The sequence below is a fragment of the Xenopus laevis genome, chromosome 4S (assembly GCF_017654675.1).
Source record: "Xenopus laevis strain J_2021 chromosome 4S, Xenopus_laevis_v10.1, whole genome shotgun sequence".
Lineage (NCBI taxonomy): Eukaryota > Metazoa > Chordata > Amphibia > Anura > Pipidae > Xenopus > Xenopus laevis.
This window is the reverse complement of record NC_054378.1, coordinates 114892295-114907908: the sequence shown is the minus strand read 5'-3', so window position 1 is coordinate 114907908 and position 15614 is coordinate 114892295. Positions and strand designations below refer to the sequence as shown.

At 36.6% G+C, this 15614-nt stretch overlaps 1 protein-coding gene across 6 annotated transcripts in view; it reads left to right on the top strand.

The window, feature by feature from the left end:
* Nucleotides 1-14989, top strand: part of LOC108715880 (collagen alpha-1(VII) chain) — a 138511-nt gene extending 123522 nt beyond the window's left edge. For 5 of the 6 annotated variants that reach the window (XM_018261401.2, XM_018261404.2, XM_018261402.2 and 2 more), the window contains 14 exons: nt 620-673; nt 1185-1238; nt 1619-1681; nt 2021-2083; nt 3023-3139; nt 3438-3515; nt 4212-4265; nt 4787-4835; nt 6088-6096; nt 9194-9292; nt 11125-11244; nt 12294-12356; nt 12448-12624; nt 14533-14989. In XM_018261401.2, coding sequence (XP_018116890.1) covers nt 620-673; nt 1185-1238; nt 1619-1681; nt 2021-2083; nt 3023-3139; nt 3438-3515; nt 4212-4265; nt 4787-4835; nt 6088-6096; nt 9194-9292; nt 11125-11244; nt 12294-12356; nt 12448-12624; nt 14533-14558 — 1026 coding nt within the window. In that variant the 3' untranslated portion in view covers nt 14559-14989. The remainder of the gene's footprint in view (nt 1-619; nt 674-1184; nt 1239-1618; nt 1682-2020; nt 2084-3022; nt 3140-3437; nt 3516-4211; nt 4266-4786; nt 4836-6087; nt 6097-9193; nt 9293-11124; nt 11245-12293; nt 12357-12447; nt 12625-14532) is intronic. The other variant, XM_018261403.2, reaches the window with a different exon arrangement.
* The last annotated feature ends 625 nt before the right edge of the window (nt 14990-15614 follow it).

Sequence of the window (15614 nt, the reverse complement as noted above, 5' to 3'; positions counted from 1 at the left end):
ACCTGTTAAATTAGAGTTTGGCATCCAAAATGCCAACCGAATTTTACTAAATAACCCCCTAAAAGTAAAGTTTACTTGTTCAGGTCACTTTTGAAATTATCCAAATGAATGTATCAGAGCAGTGATGAGCAACCAAAAGCCCTTCAGTTGATAAACTACACCTACTAGAATGCCTGTTGGAAGGCCTAAAACAACTTTAAATGCCCTTGCCTACAATAGAGGATTATAATGCAATTCTACTGTTGGATTAAAGGTTGGATTACAATGTATTTACATCTATCCACAACCATGAAGAAAGGCTACATCAAGACAAAAACGTTCAGATGTCAGAGCTCAGATCTTACTTCTTAATAACCCTCAGGTGTCGCCCAGCTGAAACATCACTACTGAATTTAAAATGTAGTAAATGAACTCTAGAGCTGACTGATTACAGAGGTGCAGGCATACCCACACATACTTCGAGGTCTGTGCCATTTTAGGTCTCCTAGGCTTCCCTAGTGCTGCTTTTGTGGGTGTGTGATGACACAAAATAGATTTAGCAAAGAACAAATGATTAGGACACTTGCATGAGACCCAAGAGGGCAGATATAACTTTTCTCTGCTCTGATGTGTGTTTCAGGGAAATCATGGTATGAAGGGAATCTGTGGGCAGGATGGTGAAAAAGGAGATAAGGTAAAGTATGAGAAGTGCAAAAATGCATGATCTATATTAATAGACTCAGGTTTAATTTCCAGCACTGTACCGTGCGCCCAAAAATTGCCTTTCAGCCAATATTCTCACTTCATAATGAGGTCACCTACTTGAACACTAAAAAAAAGTTTAGGTTGTTATCTAGTGATGGGCGAATTTGGGGCATTTCACTTCGCAGAAATAATCACGAATTTCCCATGAAATTCGCAAAACTGAAAAAATTTGTGAAACAGCGTTTTTTTGGATGCCGGCATTCGTTTTTCGTGAAATTTATTCGCTGGAAGTGAATCGCGGCAATTCGCTGCGAATTCGTGCCTGACGAATAAATTCGCCCATCACTATTGTTATCTTGTCACTGTTTAGTGCTATATACACCTTACAAGGCTGGCCTTAAAATAGTGACTCATCCCATGACCAAATCACCGGTCCTCTGCAAGCTTTGTTTTAAGCAAATGTACATTTTTATTAACAGAATACTTATCCTGTCTTTTAGGGTGACACTGGAATGCTTGGACGTCATGGACTACCAGGAAGGAAAGGAGATTCTGTGAGTGAACTCTTTGTGCACTTTATATAGTGAATAAAGTACTCCCTCTTGTAAATTATGAAGATTTTATAAGTTACCGAGGAGTTTACTACCATATAAAAACACAAGGCCCAAGGCCGAGTTTTTTTATACAGGTCATGGAACTCCGAGGTAACTTCTAATATCCTCGTATTTTGCACTTGGGGGTACTTTATTTATTAAAATACACAAGTTTCAGTGAGTCATGTGACAGAAATGACATCACTACTCACCGTTTATAACTGATGACATCAGAACTCACCGTTTATAAGGATATAATTTACAGGATATTTATGGCTTTTGTGTATTATAAAATGATAATCTATCATACAGTGGATTCGTTTATCTGTTTTTGTACCTAGGGGGAACCAGGAATCCCAGGACATCCAGGACTGCCTGGAAAGGAAGGACTTGTTGGAGCAAAGGTAAAGATCACATGGTTAGAGAAAATAAAATGGACAAACAGATTTGTAGATTCATTATTTTAGAGCATGTTTAATATTTTCTTACCTTTGCATAAAAGGGCACCCCTTTATGTTTTTAAGATTTGGTTGTCACTCTCTTAGAATCTTAGATCACAGCAAAGTCACAGACTGATAAAAACACAGTTCTTGGGTCCACTGTTGTAAAATAGTCAAAAAATACAAAGTTTTATACGATAACAATAAGAAGAAGAAGAATAAAGTTATGGAACTAAATTTCAGAATTAATTAGTACATTGTAAAATGCAAATGATAACACCTAAACACAATTTTTGTCACCAGGGTGACAGAGGCATGGAAGGATTGCAGGGATCAAAAGGAGACCAAGGAGAAAAAGGGGACAGGGTAAGTATTAAATTATACGGTTATGGCAGACCCCAACTTCTGATTAAGGTCTGTTGGACATATCTGGGATCTGAAGTCCTACAAGAGCAGCAAGGTGATAGGCTGGACATTCCTACCTTATATCCCAACCATGCTTAGTTTAAAGAGATACGGACACCAGAAAATAACCTTTTATAATATCTATCATAACATTATCTTTGAATGCTATTTATAATTTTGCCATAAAAGTATTTGCCTGATGCTTTTACATTACCTTTCTTACCACCTTTTTTCCCTATAAGGGTGCTGCCATATTTGTGCAGCAAGTTGAGAAGGGACAGTCAGGTTGACAAAACAGTCAGGTTTATGAACTTCAAGTAATAATTACTCATAAAAGCAGAACTATCAACGTAAAATGATCAACATGACCTATAGGTAACTTTTCATGTAGATTAATATTTTGAAATAACATTTTTAGTGTCGGTATCACTTTAAGAAAGAAATGGAAGCAGATTGAGGTTACCAACATTAAGGCCATGATTATACTGGGTCACAAAAAGACTTTCTCAGTGTTACTTATTAGGATTCAAAAAAATTAATTTTTCTTTCTACGAGTCCTGCGATAAACTGTTCCTCTGTTTATTACACATCAATTCGTTTAATAAATTATTATGTTTTCATAAACCGCTTAATGCCAGTTTCAAGCTCACCCTTAGGGTTTGCTGGTCCGGGTGCACAAAGCCCCAGACCCCTCACAAGGTATGGTATCTTACCCGGACTTCTTACTGGGCCAGTAAGAATTTTAAGTAATTTTAATTTGTTAAATACATTTACCAGTATCTTTAAACCAGTTGGTAAATTCAGAAACACATTGTACTCCATCTTGGAATCTGTCTCTCTCTGTCATTGTTGAGATACTTTGTTGGGATCCCCTAATATATATCACTGATCTAATCTTAGGGGTCTGTTGGAATGGTTGGCCCTGCTGGCCCTAGGGGAGTTGATGGATTACCAGGGCCTCCCGGGCCTATAGGTCCTACTGGTTCAAAGGGTCCAGAAGGTCTTCAGGGACAGAAGGTATGTAAAATGATCACTTTAATGGATATTACTATGTGTGATACCGATCTATCCTATATAAAGTGTCATTGGATATTAGAAGCCTCATCTTCCCTAAGGTCTGCAGTCTAGTCTAAGCATTTTCAGTTTAAAGGGATGCTGAATAGTTTGCCTGTAAGCACTTTTTGCAAAGTATTCCCTTGACGCAAGTCATTCTGAGCGCAAAGGCCACACAGAAAATCTTTTCAGGACCCGAAAAACTTTTTATTGTTAAACACCTGTATAGATGCTTTAAAAGTCTTGTTAACTTCATTTGCAGGGTGAGAGAGGCCCTCTTGGGGAATCAACTATTGGACCACGGGGAATCCCAGGAATCCCAGGAGAACGAGGGGAACAGGTGTGGAGTCGTTTCTTTTCATTCTACATACACCGTAATATGGAGTTTGCAGTATTTATCATTTATCTGCGAACACGAGCTTAAAAGTTATTGGCTACAAGAATTGGACTTTTGTTTATTTAGGAGATATTCCTATACTGTATACTAATGAGTGCACAGCAGGCTCTGGGAGTGGATAAATAGTTTTAACAGACCACCTGCTTTATTGAGTAGTTCTTGATCTAGCAGGTGTACACAGATTTGAAAACAGGTTTTCCTTGTTTTAGGTTTTATGTTTACCGCATCTGTTTTTTATATTTTAGTAGCAGTTGTCCCTAAAGGGAATTCTACACTTTTATGGGACGTTAGGGTTATATTTATGATAGTATCAGCTTTATTTTGGTGAATATGCCCATAAAATCATAGTCAACAGAGAGCTGTGGCGTTTCCCTCTGTTTAACTGTAGTGAACCTTATTTTTAACCTTTGATATATTAAGCCCTATTAAGTTTGTTGATTTTACAGCCTTCGCTTCTGGAGGATGCTGGATGGGAAGAAGCCTGGACTTCTTTGCAATGTATATGATTTTTTGTTGTGCATTGCTTGGGGTTCTGTTTTTTCACTTTTGCTGTTATTTACAATTTTTTTTAATATTATGACCCTGACATAAATGTAACTGACCAAATTCTTCTTTACACCGATTTCATACATGTTGTAGGGTATGATTGGTGTAGATGGTGGAAAAGGAGAAAAGGGGACTCCAGGCATGACGGTATGTTCTTCAGTTATTTCAGTTCTGCAAAGCAGTACAGGTATGGGACCTGTTATCCAGAATGCTTGGCACCAGGGGCTTTCCCGGATAACAGATCTTTCTATAATTTGGATCTTCATATTTAAAGTCTACTAGAAATTAATGTAAACATTAAATAAACCCAATAGGCTGGTTTTACTTCCAATAAGGATAAGTATATCTTAGTTGGGATCAAGTACAAGGTACTGTTTTATTATTACAGAGAAAAAGGAAATTGTTTTTAAACATTTGGATTATTTGGATAAAATGGAGTCTGTGAGAGCTTTCTGGATAAAGGGGTTTCCAGATAAAGGATCCCATACCTGTACTTCAACACTCATTTTATAGTCCAGATATTTTATTTACAATATGCCCATTTGTGTTCACACCAGTATTGATAAAGGATCAATACTGTGACTTGTTCAATGTCCCTTTATTAACATGCCCAAATCATAATGGGGATTGTATTCATCAACCTTATTGTTAATTATTTTTGTCTTCAGGAAGAAGACGTTCGAAATTTTGTAAGGCAGGAAATGAGCCAAAACTGCGGTGAGTTACCTGAACAAACCTTTTCTATACAACCTATGCCTTTATATGCAATGGAACCAGTTTAGAGCAGTTTGATCCCATAATCTTTGAACAAGAAATATGTAGCTATGATCTTATAAAACCATAGTTTTAGGTAATGCTCATAAATTTAAGGTCCTGCCTTAGGCCAGTTAAGGGCAAACCTATGCCTTGTTTTACCTTGTTCCCTTGATAAAAAACCATGTGCTTTAAATATTGAAAATAAAAATATATTCTGCATTTAATTCTTATCCTGCTATATCTAGCGTCTGTTTTCTGGGTTGGTTGTTTCACCTACTTCATTTTGATTCTTGATATAAAATGGTCATTCTCTTAAATGCTCTTATTGGCAGCAATAGGCTATTGGTGCCATACCAAATTCCTGCATCCAACTTACAGTCAAAGGAGATGTTGAAAATTGTAGTTTGGTGACATTTTGAGGGCTCGCCAGACCTGTCTTGATTTTGACATGTACCATTATGAGGCAGCATACCGCTGATCCGTATTCTCATATGGTTTAAAGGAGAACTAAAGAAGTAGAGCACAAATGTTGTACATTATATTTGGGCTTCTGTACCAACCCAAGCTAACCACATCCTTTCAGCAATAATGATGCGTGCCTCCAAAATTGCCTTCAGTAGCTCCCCATCTTCATTTCTGCGATGGCCCCTAATCTGAGCTTCTCAACAGCTGCCCAAAGCACACTGATCATGTGTGTTTCGCAGACACTATCAAAATCCAAGATGGTAAACTCCTGTGACAACTTTGAAGGCCTGAATCATTACTACTATAGGAATGCTGAATTTTAGGCTGGTTCAGTAATTTCAGTATATAAATTACAGCATTTCTAGCCATGTTTTCTAGGTTTAGTTATCCTTTAAATGCAATGGACATTATTTAGGTTGAAGGTCAGTGAACAATTCTATGTAAGCTTAAATTCGCAAAACACATTGAAGCATGTAAATTTTGACGCAAGCGCCAATTTTTATATGCGCGACTATTTGGTCCAAATGCATTTAAGTCAATAGGTGTCCGAATCATTTTGATGGTTGGCAATTTTGAAGCGAGTAACAATTCTGATGCGCACCAATTGTTTTTGACATGACAGATTTTTAAACTGCGAATTTATTCGTGCATCACTAATAGAAAGAACAAGTCAAATTGTCAAGATTTAATTGTCAGGTAGATGTTTTTGCCAAATTAATGTTAGTCTTTTTTCTTTTTTTTTCTGCAGCCTGTGGAGGTCAGTTGTCATTCCATGTAAATCCTGTGGGTAATATTTTACAACTGCCATGCAATTTTAGATCATTCTTTACAGAACGGAGATATGATAGCACTACTGCACAGTTTACTACGATAGAAGTGGAACAACGTCTGGAGATATATGTCTGACATGTTAAAGGGTCACTTTTATTAAGGGGTGCATTCATAGCTTGTGAGGACCTAGGCTGTTAGGGAGATTAGAGCCCAAAAGTCCAATAGTCTAGGCCTACCCTGAATCATGATTTTTAAGATAAAAACTAGTTTTATCAGAACTAGCAGAAGAGCCTCTATAATAAATCCCTTAAGACTATTGCCCTAGACCTTTGGTGGTATGGTCCCTATGATAAGCACAACTATGACTGTATCCATATGTTGGTTTAATAAATCACCCATTATTCAACTACATTTTGTAATCCATCCATGCACATTTGTGTCATGAATATGCTGCCTACTGCTAGATCAGACACTCACTCATTTCATCATGGCACCAGTCAAGGTTTGTGGGTTCTGTCTGTGTCTTTTCTGTGAATGAGAATACAGATGAGACAGCGCACACTCTTACAGAATCCTAGACAGATAACGTCCGGTGCACAGTGTCAGGAGTACGGCTTCTCCCCTCAATCAGTGAAAATAGAAACACATTGGCACACGAGGCCAATGTGTTTCTATTTTCTGTGAATGAGCCTGTGCCTGTATCTTAGATATTTAGAGTTTCCACTTTATCCAGTACTAACTGCTCAGCCCATGCATTTTGTTTTGTGATGACCCCCCTCCCCCTTTGCATGATGAACTATCCCACGTTTGTCTTTAAAGCAGAGTAAATTAAAAACAGTATTAAAGAGAAGCGGTGATTTAGTTAGACATAGAAAATATCTCTATAAGGTATATAATATTGTCTAAAAACTGTAATTTTAGATGTGATGTAATGTCATTTTACCTTTTTATATTAGTGAGGTCCAACCAGTGTCCATCCAGCAAATCACAACATCCCGCCAATAGCATAATGTTGTCAAAGGTCTTAGGTTTCTGGATTTCAATAGCTGCAGCAGGGATACAAGCTAGACATTCCTGAGTAATATTCATTTTTTACATTCTTTTATTATAGCTAGAGCCCCCTAACCTTTTACTCTGGCTCTGATATAGAGAATTTACAGATAAATTATCAAGAATATGAAAATTTAATATATATGCTTCATCTCCTGGAAACAGAACCTTTCTAAATAGGATCTGTTGAAAATTCTGTACTGTTTCTAAATAATCAGGTTAATTTTCACCATCCTCCTCTCATGTATCTATCTCTCTTCTTTCTCTCATCATAGAGGAGTCAAAGTCAAATTTGGATTGATAGTTTAGAGCAGGGGTCCCCAACCTTTTTCACCCGTGAGCAACATTCAGATGGAAAAAATGTTGGAGAGCAACATAGGCATGCAAAAAGTTCCTGGGGATACCAAATATGGCCTGTGATTGGCCTATCTGACCTGGCAAACCTACAGAAGACTCTGTTTGGCAGTACATCTTGTTTTTATGGAACAAAAAGTTGCCTCCAAGCCAAGGATTCAAAAATAAGTACCTGCTTTCGGGCCACTGGGAGCAACAGCCAAGGGGTTGGAGAGCAACATGTTGCTCACAAGTCACTGGTTGGGGATCACTGGTTTAGAGGGACTTCCTTTGCCTAGATATATTAGATATTACTCACAGTAAGGATATTTGTTGCAGTTGGTTAGAGTGATCTCTAATACACCTTCTAAGCAAAGAATGCCCATCTAAAAGATGTAATAGACCTAACTGTCAAGAAAAATCTTCTCCGACTCCTGCATGAAGAGAGACAGATGCTGGGAGGAGGATACAGAATACTAACTTAATTATTTTAGAAATGGTAGGTAATATTTAAACGATTATATAGAGAAAGTTTCTTATTTTCATGAGTTTAAGCTTAAATTACATTTTACATTTTCACAATAGTTCCCCTTTAATAATGGAGTCTTCTTGTAAAATCTGGATTGTATAATGCTCACTTCAAAACAATATGTAGGTTAGATCAAATTCCATAAAGAGCTACTTATTTAATGACACTGGTCTTCTGATTTTAAAATATTTAAAAATAAACAGCATATAATAAAGGTATTAAATTCAGTAAAAGGAATAATTTTAAATTTGTGCCTTATATTGATTCCAAAACAACTCAGTACTGAAGCAATGTAAAGTAAGGCTCACTATAGAAAAATTACATCTGGCATTGCTGTTTTCAAGCCTATATGCTGGGGATGGCACCTAGGGGCACATTTCCCATTGGTCGAATATCGAGGGTTAATTAACCCTCGATATTCGACCCTCAAAGTTAAATCCTTTGACTTTGAATATCGAAGTCGAACGATTTAGCGCAATTTGTTCGTTTGAACGATCGAAAGAAGGAATAATTTTAATCTATCGATCGAATGGTTTTCCTTCGATCCCAAATTGGCTAGAAAGCCTATGGGGACCTTCCCCATAGGCTAACATTGGTGGTCGAAGTTTTTTTTTTTAAAGAGACGGTACTTCGACTATCGAATGGTCGAATAGTCGAACTATTTTTAGTTCAATTTGAAGTCGAAGTCATAGCTGAAGGTCGAAGTAGCCAATTCGATGGTCGAAGTAGCCAAAAAAATACTTCGAAATTCAAAGTATTTTTTATTCTAATCCTTCACTCGAGCTAAGTAAATGTGCCCCCTAGTGCCATCACTTGTATTTTCTAAGATACATTTTGAAATTGCAAACGCGACTGACTTAGGAGTGCTTTAGGTAGTCGGGTTGCTGTACAAGTACAACTTGACCATCGTTGCTACTTACCTGGGTCTGTATTTCTTTTGTAGCTCTAACAATACAGCTATTTGGACAAAACTAGGTGCCATCCACATGATATTGGGCCCTGCTCATATTTGATGTCAGTATCTCTTAAAACATTTAAAAATCTATAAAAACCGCCATGTTGGCTAACATTGAAACTGTTTTTTTGTTACTCTGTCCCATGTCATCATTGTGAAGTCAGCCATCATGTCTGCCTTCTTTTAAATTGTGTGTTATGTCCTTACACCACCCAGGTTTTCTTTCCAACAATCCATCTCCCCCATCGTATCCACCTAACCCACGTCTTGTCCCAGTCCCAGCCCTAAAGTTCTCTCATATTGAAGAAGATGATGGTGAGTTTAAACCAGCAGCCTTGTGTGCTGCAACAAGAGGATGGTGTTTTTGCATTCTGCATCCAAAGGGGAGCTTTTCTGCTCTATAAAATACCCACTGACAATAAATTACCTGGTTCTGTAGTCTTCTCAGCTTTGTGGTCTCTTGCTGGGATAAAACAATGGGTCTTCTTCTATTCAAATTCATTGTCTAAACAATAACTCCTATAGTTAAGCTCAGTAGAGGAATAGCAGGGTATGTAACATTCAACTAAGCATGTCTTTTAAACAAATACAGGTCTAACAGGTCAGTATTGGATAATGCACGTACATTATGTACAGTATAAGCAGTGCCATTTGTTGGTTCATCCTGATTAATTTGTAGGAATCATGGAGATTCGTGATGTGCAAATGCCTAATTTATGCCAGGTCCTGATTTATAGACCCAAATTACACAATTCCAGTAAATCTAAACCAATTCAGGCTGACCCATTCATTCTTAAAGCTTCACATATGGCATGGTCTCTCAAGAGTTTTTATGGTGCAGATCATGTCTCAAGGGACTGGAGCTGGGGCTGGTGTTTTTGAATCTTCTCTGTTAAGCAACTGCTTCTAACTAAGGACTAATCAACAGTTTCTTTCTGGCTAACCATTTCCCTGTGGTCTGGTTTTAATGTTGCCACAATGCATTTTGTTAAGCAAAGCTCAAAGGGAAACTAAGAAACTTAGGGTCTACAATGCTGGCAGTCAGGTACTTGACAGCCAGTACTTAAGATTCTATGATGTACAGTAGGTAAGTGGTTATGGTTGGCTTTCCTTTGCTTGTCATTGACGTAATAGTTCCTTCACATTGCTCCTTCTCTTTGAGGACTTTTCATTCATGTTACCTCTTGCTTTCCCAAGTCTTCTCTTATTGAAGGAGAATGTATTGAATACGGGATTCAGTTTTTAGCAGAACAAATCCAAGCCTTTGTATTTACATATTTACATACAGTGTATGTTCAGTGTAGAAAATAAAAACTGGATAAATAGATAGGCTGTGCAAAATAAAAAATATTTCTAATATAGTTAGATATATAGTAATAATATATAGTTTCTAATATATTTAGATAGCCAGTCACTCCAGCCTTTTTACATTAAATTTTTGGCTAACTAACTGTATTAGAAACATTTTTTATTTTGCACAGCCTGTCTATTTACACAGTTTTTATTTTTATACTGAACAGTTCCTTTAACTGTACTTTCACAACTGATATACAGGTATGGGGCCTGTTATCCTCTTATGCTCTGGACCTGGGGCTTTCCAGGTAATGGATTTTTCAGTAATTTGGATCTTCATACCTTAAGTCTAGTATAAAATCATGTATACATTTAATACACTCAATAATCTAGTTCTGCTTCCAATAAGGATTAATTATATATTAGTTGGGATCAAGTACAAGGTACTGTTTTATTATTACAGAGAAAAATAATTGGATTATTTGGATAAATTGTGAGATGGCCTTTCTGCAATCATTCTGTATATAGGGTTTCTGGATACCTGTATAACTACATTACAAAATAATCTGAATTCAGTGCAACCTTAGTTTAGCCCTGTGTAGCTCTTCATTCTGTTACTCTGATAGTTTTGCTATTTATTTAAAATAAATAATAAAAGCATGAAGGATGTCTCCCTGGAGTTCATTCTACTTGATAAATTACAATGCTAGCATTGTTGTGCAATGATTTATTTCTTTGTCACATATCTTTTGATAGAAGCTGTGTCTGGTTCTGTTTCGTTTTCTTGTCTTCTCCAGCTCTTTTATATTAAAGGCTATTTATTAATTCTGCTGCCTGCGGTTTGTCCTTTGCAGGAAAGGAGGTGAAGTTGGTGGTTAACTCTAATGATCCTGAATATGAACATGTATACACAGAAGAGGATTACAAGGAATACTTGGATGAGGATGGAACAGAAAGTACTCTGTTAGCTGATGGCAAGTCATTCCATATTTGTGCTTAAGCATGCAGCATTGTTGTAAATAGCTCCCAGCTTTGTGTCCTATGCATAGAATACATTTCCATACAAATGTCCCTTTAGTTAAGTCTGTTTTCTTTAAAGGGATACCGTCATGGGAAAACATTTTTTTTAAAAAAGGCATCAGTTAATAGTGCTGCTCCAGCAGAATTCTGCACTGAAATACATTTTTCAAAAGATCAAACAGATTTTGTTATATTCAATTTTAAATTCTGACATGGGGCTAGACATATTGTCAATTTCCCAGCTGCCTCCAGTCATGTGACTTGTGCTCTCATAAACTTCAATCATTCTTTACTGCTGTACTGCAAGTTGGAGTGATATCACCCCCTCCCTCCCCCCCCAGCAGCCAAACAACAGAACAATGGGAAGGTAATGAGATAGCAGCTCCCTAACACAAGATAACAGCTGCCTGCAAGATCTAAGAACAGCACTTAAGGTTTAGTTCACACGAGGAGATTCGCAGAGATTTTGTCGCCTGGCGACTAATCGCCTCATCTTCTGAGCGACAATCTCCCTGAACTGCCTCAGCATGTTTTCCCACAGACTATAATGAAAAGTCGGCTGCGCTAAAGCACATGCGGCAATGCATTTTCCATAGTCGCCCGAAGTTGCCCAGAAGCCGTAGCTTGGGGTGAAGGTGCAGACAACTGAAAGAAATGAGCACGCACTCCTTATGCACACAGATGTAGGTAAAACTCAATTTAATTCCATGAATTCATGGAATAAAATCAAGTTTTACCAACATTGTTGTGCATCAGGAGTGCGTGCTCATTTCTTCAGTTGTCTGGACCTCCTTGAGTTTACTACAAAGCATATCCAAGACATTACATAGTATAATAGCATTTAATAGGTACGGTTACATTTGTGCGATGCCATATCTGCCCTGCCTCAGTAATAGAAATGAATATAAATGGGTGTAATAGAAAGAACAGACTTTTGGCATAAGAGTTTTTTTAGTTTATAGTTTCCTGAAAGCTCAGGAAAGAACTTCTCATTATGTTTCAGATGTGACTATAGCATCTGAACCAGCTGCAAATGAGAGAAGGAAAAGAGATGTATCAAATCAAGGTAACACAAATATATATATATATATTTTCCACTATAGGTAGATATATTGTTTTGTATTCTTGATGTGGTTTGTTATTGTTTATCCTTCTAGATCTATGCAATTTCCCAATGGGGGAGGGAGACTGTGCCAAATACACCTTGAAATGGTATTATAACCATGTCGTCGGAGAATGCCGCCCGTTTGTTTACAGTGGCTGCGGCGGAAACCTCAATCGATTTGATGAGAAGGAACAATGTGAGCAGCGATGTGATCACAGGAAAGCAGCAGGTGTGTTAGAGATACAAACCTACCACCTAGTATATTCTTTCATTTATTTTTTAATTTATTAATTTTTTAATTAATTCATGAAGATTATTCACTTTAAATGCATTACTTCATTCTAGTGTGTGTTTTAATTTTAATACCACTAAAATGCCTCCCTTTTTCAATAGTTTTGATCTGAGCCCCTGTAAAGGGGCACGAGCTTACTGAAAAAAAGATATGAGGGCTCAGGAATGCTTGGATGGATTAGAAGAAATAAGGAATGTTGAGATAACTCTTATTCAGATTGGCTGCTGGCTGGTCATACCACACAGCACATGCTGCCAACTCCTGCAAAAAATATTTAGAATAATTAAAAGACATGAATAACTTTCACAGATCTCTCCTCATAAACAGGGTTGCCACCTGGCCAGCAAAATTATACTTTCTGTCAATGTTATAAATAGGGAAGGAAAATAAAAAAAGAAATATACCAAGGCCAGTATTTTTTATTGCAGAAAAGTTGGCACCCCATTGTGCTTGCGTCATAGAACTAATTTAAATTGGTATTATACGAAATAAGGGGTTAGTTACCTAGTGCAGGGCAAGGGCAAATGTGCAAAAGATAGGAGCAATCTGCCATGTTTTTTTTTTTTTACTCTTTGAACAAAAACTAAGCTTAGGGGCAGATTTATCAAAGGTAGAAGTGAAAATTCTAATTAAAAAAATTAAAATTTCAAGCTAATTTTTCTGTACTTCGACTAGAGAATAGTCCAAATTCGATTCGAATTTGAAAAAAAAATCTGAAATTCGAATTTCGAAATTTATCATGTACTGTCTCTTTAAAACTTCGACATCGACCATTTGCCATCTAAAACCTGCCGAATTGCTGTTTTAGCCTATGGGCCTCCTAGAACCTATTTGGAGTCAATTGGTGGACTTTGAAAAATTGGAGTTTTTTTTGGGAAAAACATTGAATCGTATGATTCGAATGCGCTATTACTTCGATTCGTACAATTCGAATTCGACTGAAAACGGACCTATTCGATCAAAAACGAACCTATTTGGGCAAAAAAAAACCTTCGATTTCATTTCGGCCTTGGTCTTTTTGAATTCGAATTTTCAAATCTGCTTGTGTGAGCTTATATTAATGACCCCTCTAATGTCTCCTGCTTTAAAATATGAGGGAGTTAAAAGTCATTTTGGAGTTAAATGATATTCCCAGTAAAAGGGTTTCACTAACTTTCTTTATTAAAGTGTCTCGTAAAACTACAGTACACACAAGGATAAAATTGATTGTTTAAAAAGAGAAGAGACAAAGAACCTTGTTTGTGACTGCAAATTGCCTTCAACGGTTACATTTAACCCTCACTTCTATGGACCGTGTATCAGTTAACTTAGTGACCAACTTTTTCCACTTAATTCATTCACCAATCAGTTAATACGTATACATGATACACCCATGAATTATCCTGTAAATTATATAGTGAAGTCAGTACCCCCTATTGTAAAATATAAGGCTATTATGATCAGGTCATGGTCATGGAACTCCGAGGTTACTTCTAAAATCCTCATCTTTTCCAACAACGGGTACTTTATTTATTATAATACACAAGTTTCAGTGAGTCTTGTGACAGAAATGACATCACTAAGCTCCATTTATAACTGATGACATCACTAAGCCATTTATAAGGATATAATTTACAGGTACATAAAAAGTGATATAATTTGTGGACATGACTCATTAAAAGTGGTGATTTAAAAAAAAAAAATCTACTCCATGTTGTTATATATGTTGATACTAGAAGTCATCACTTAATAGGTACAAGGATCAGTCCTTACAGTAGCTGCACCTTAATAAGTTACATAAATCGTATAAAGCTTCTGTGATTACTAATAAATATTAAAAGATCATTCTGTTTTGTGTTTCTGCAGCTAAAACACAGCAAGACAGAAGCTAAGAAAACCTACAAATGGGGAGAAAACTGATGTACATTGTAATTTTTGTATGGTTTGCCTAGTTTGTAAAAACAATGCAATCTGCAAGGTCAACAGGGAAAGACCAGTGTATTCCTGTGCTGTTACATCTGGGAAATTGTTGTGTATTTTAGAATATTAATATAATTCTTACAGCTGTTACTTGTTATAAATGGTGCTATTTTTATACCACATCCAAAGTGAAATTTTTATCAAGTGAAATAAGGTCATTATAAGAAATATATAAAATCTGACAATGCATTACTGGAACCTCAAACCTTGGCTAATCTTTTCTGCACACATTTATCATTAGTCGGGATCCCCAGCTGGCTCGCTATATCTACACATTTCTGGTTAATTTTAAATTAGCATGACTCTATAATAATCACAGAATCTATGTCCTTTATAAACTCTACCAACCACCTATGGGCAATATATTGACCATAAATTAAAGGAAAACTATACCCCCAAAATGAATACTTGAGCAAAAGATAAATTATATCAAATTAAGTGGCATATTAAAGAATCTTATCAAACTGGAATATATATTTAAGTAAATATTGTCCTTCTACATCTCTTGCCTTGAACCACCATTTCATGATGGTCTATGTGCTGCCTCAGAGATCACCTGACCAGAAATACTGCAGCTCTAACTGTAACAGGAAGCAAGAGACAGAACTCTGTCTGTTAATTGGCTCATGTGACCTAACATGTTTGTGTGCACTGTGAATCCTACAATCCCAGGGGGTTGTCCTTATTTTTTTAAAATGGCAATTTTCTATTTAGGATTACCCAATGGCACATACTATTTAAAAAGTACATTATTATGAAAATGATTTATTTACATTAAGCAGGGTTTTACATATGAGCTGTTTTATGCAAAATCTTTTTATAGAGACCTACATTGTTCAAGGGGTATAGTTTTCCTTTAACGTTCCATTGCAAGTGAAGTTATACATTTCAGGTCCATCTAGATAAACCATTGAATTGTAAGTTCAACCTGATCTGGGGTAAAATAACCTTGTGCCATACATTACTTA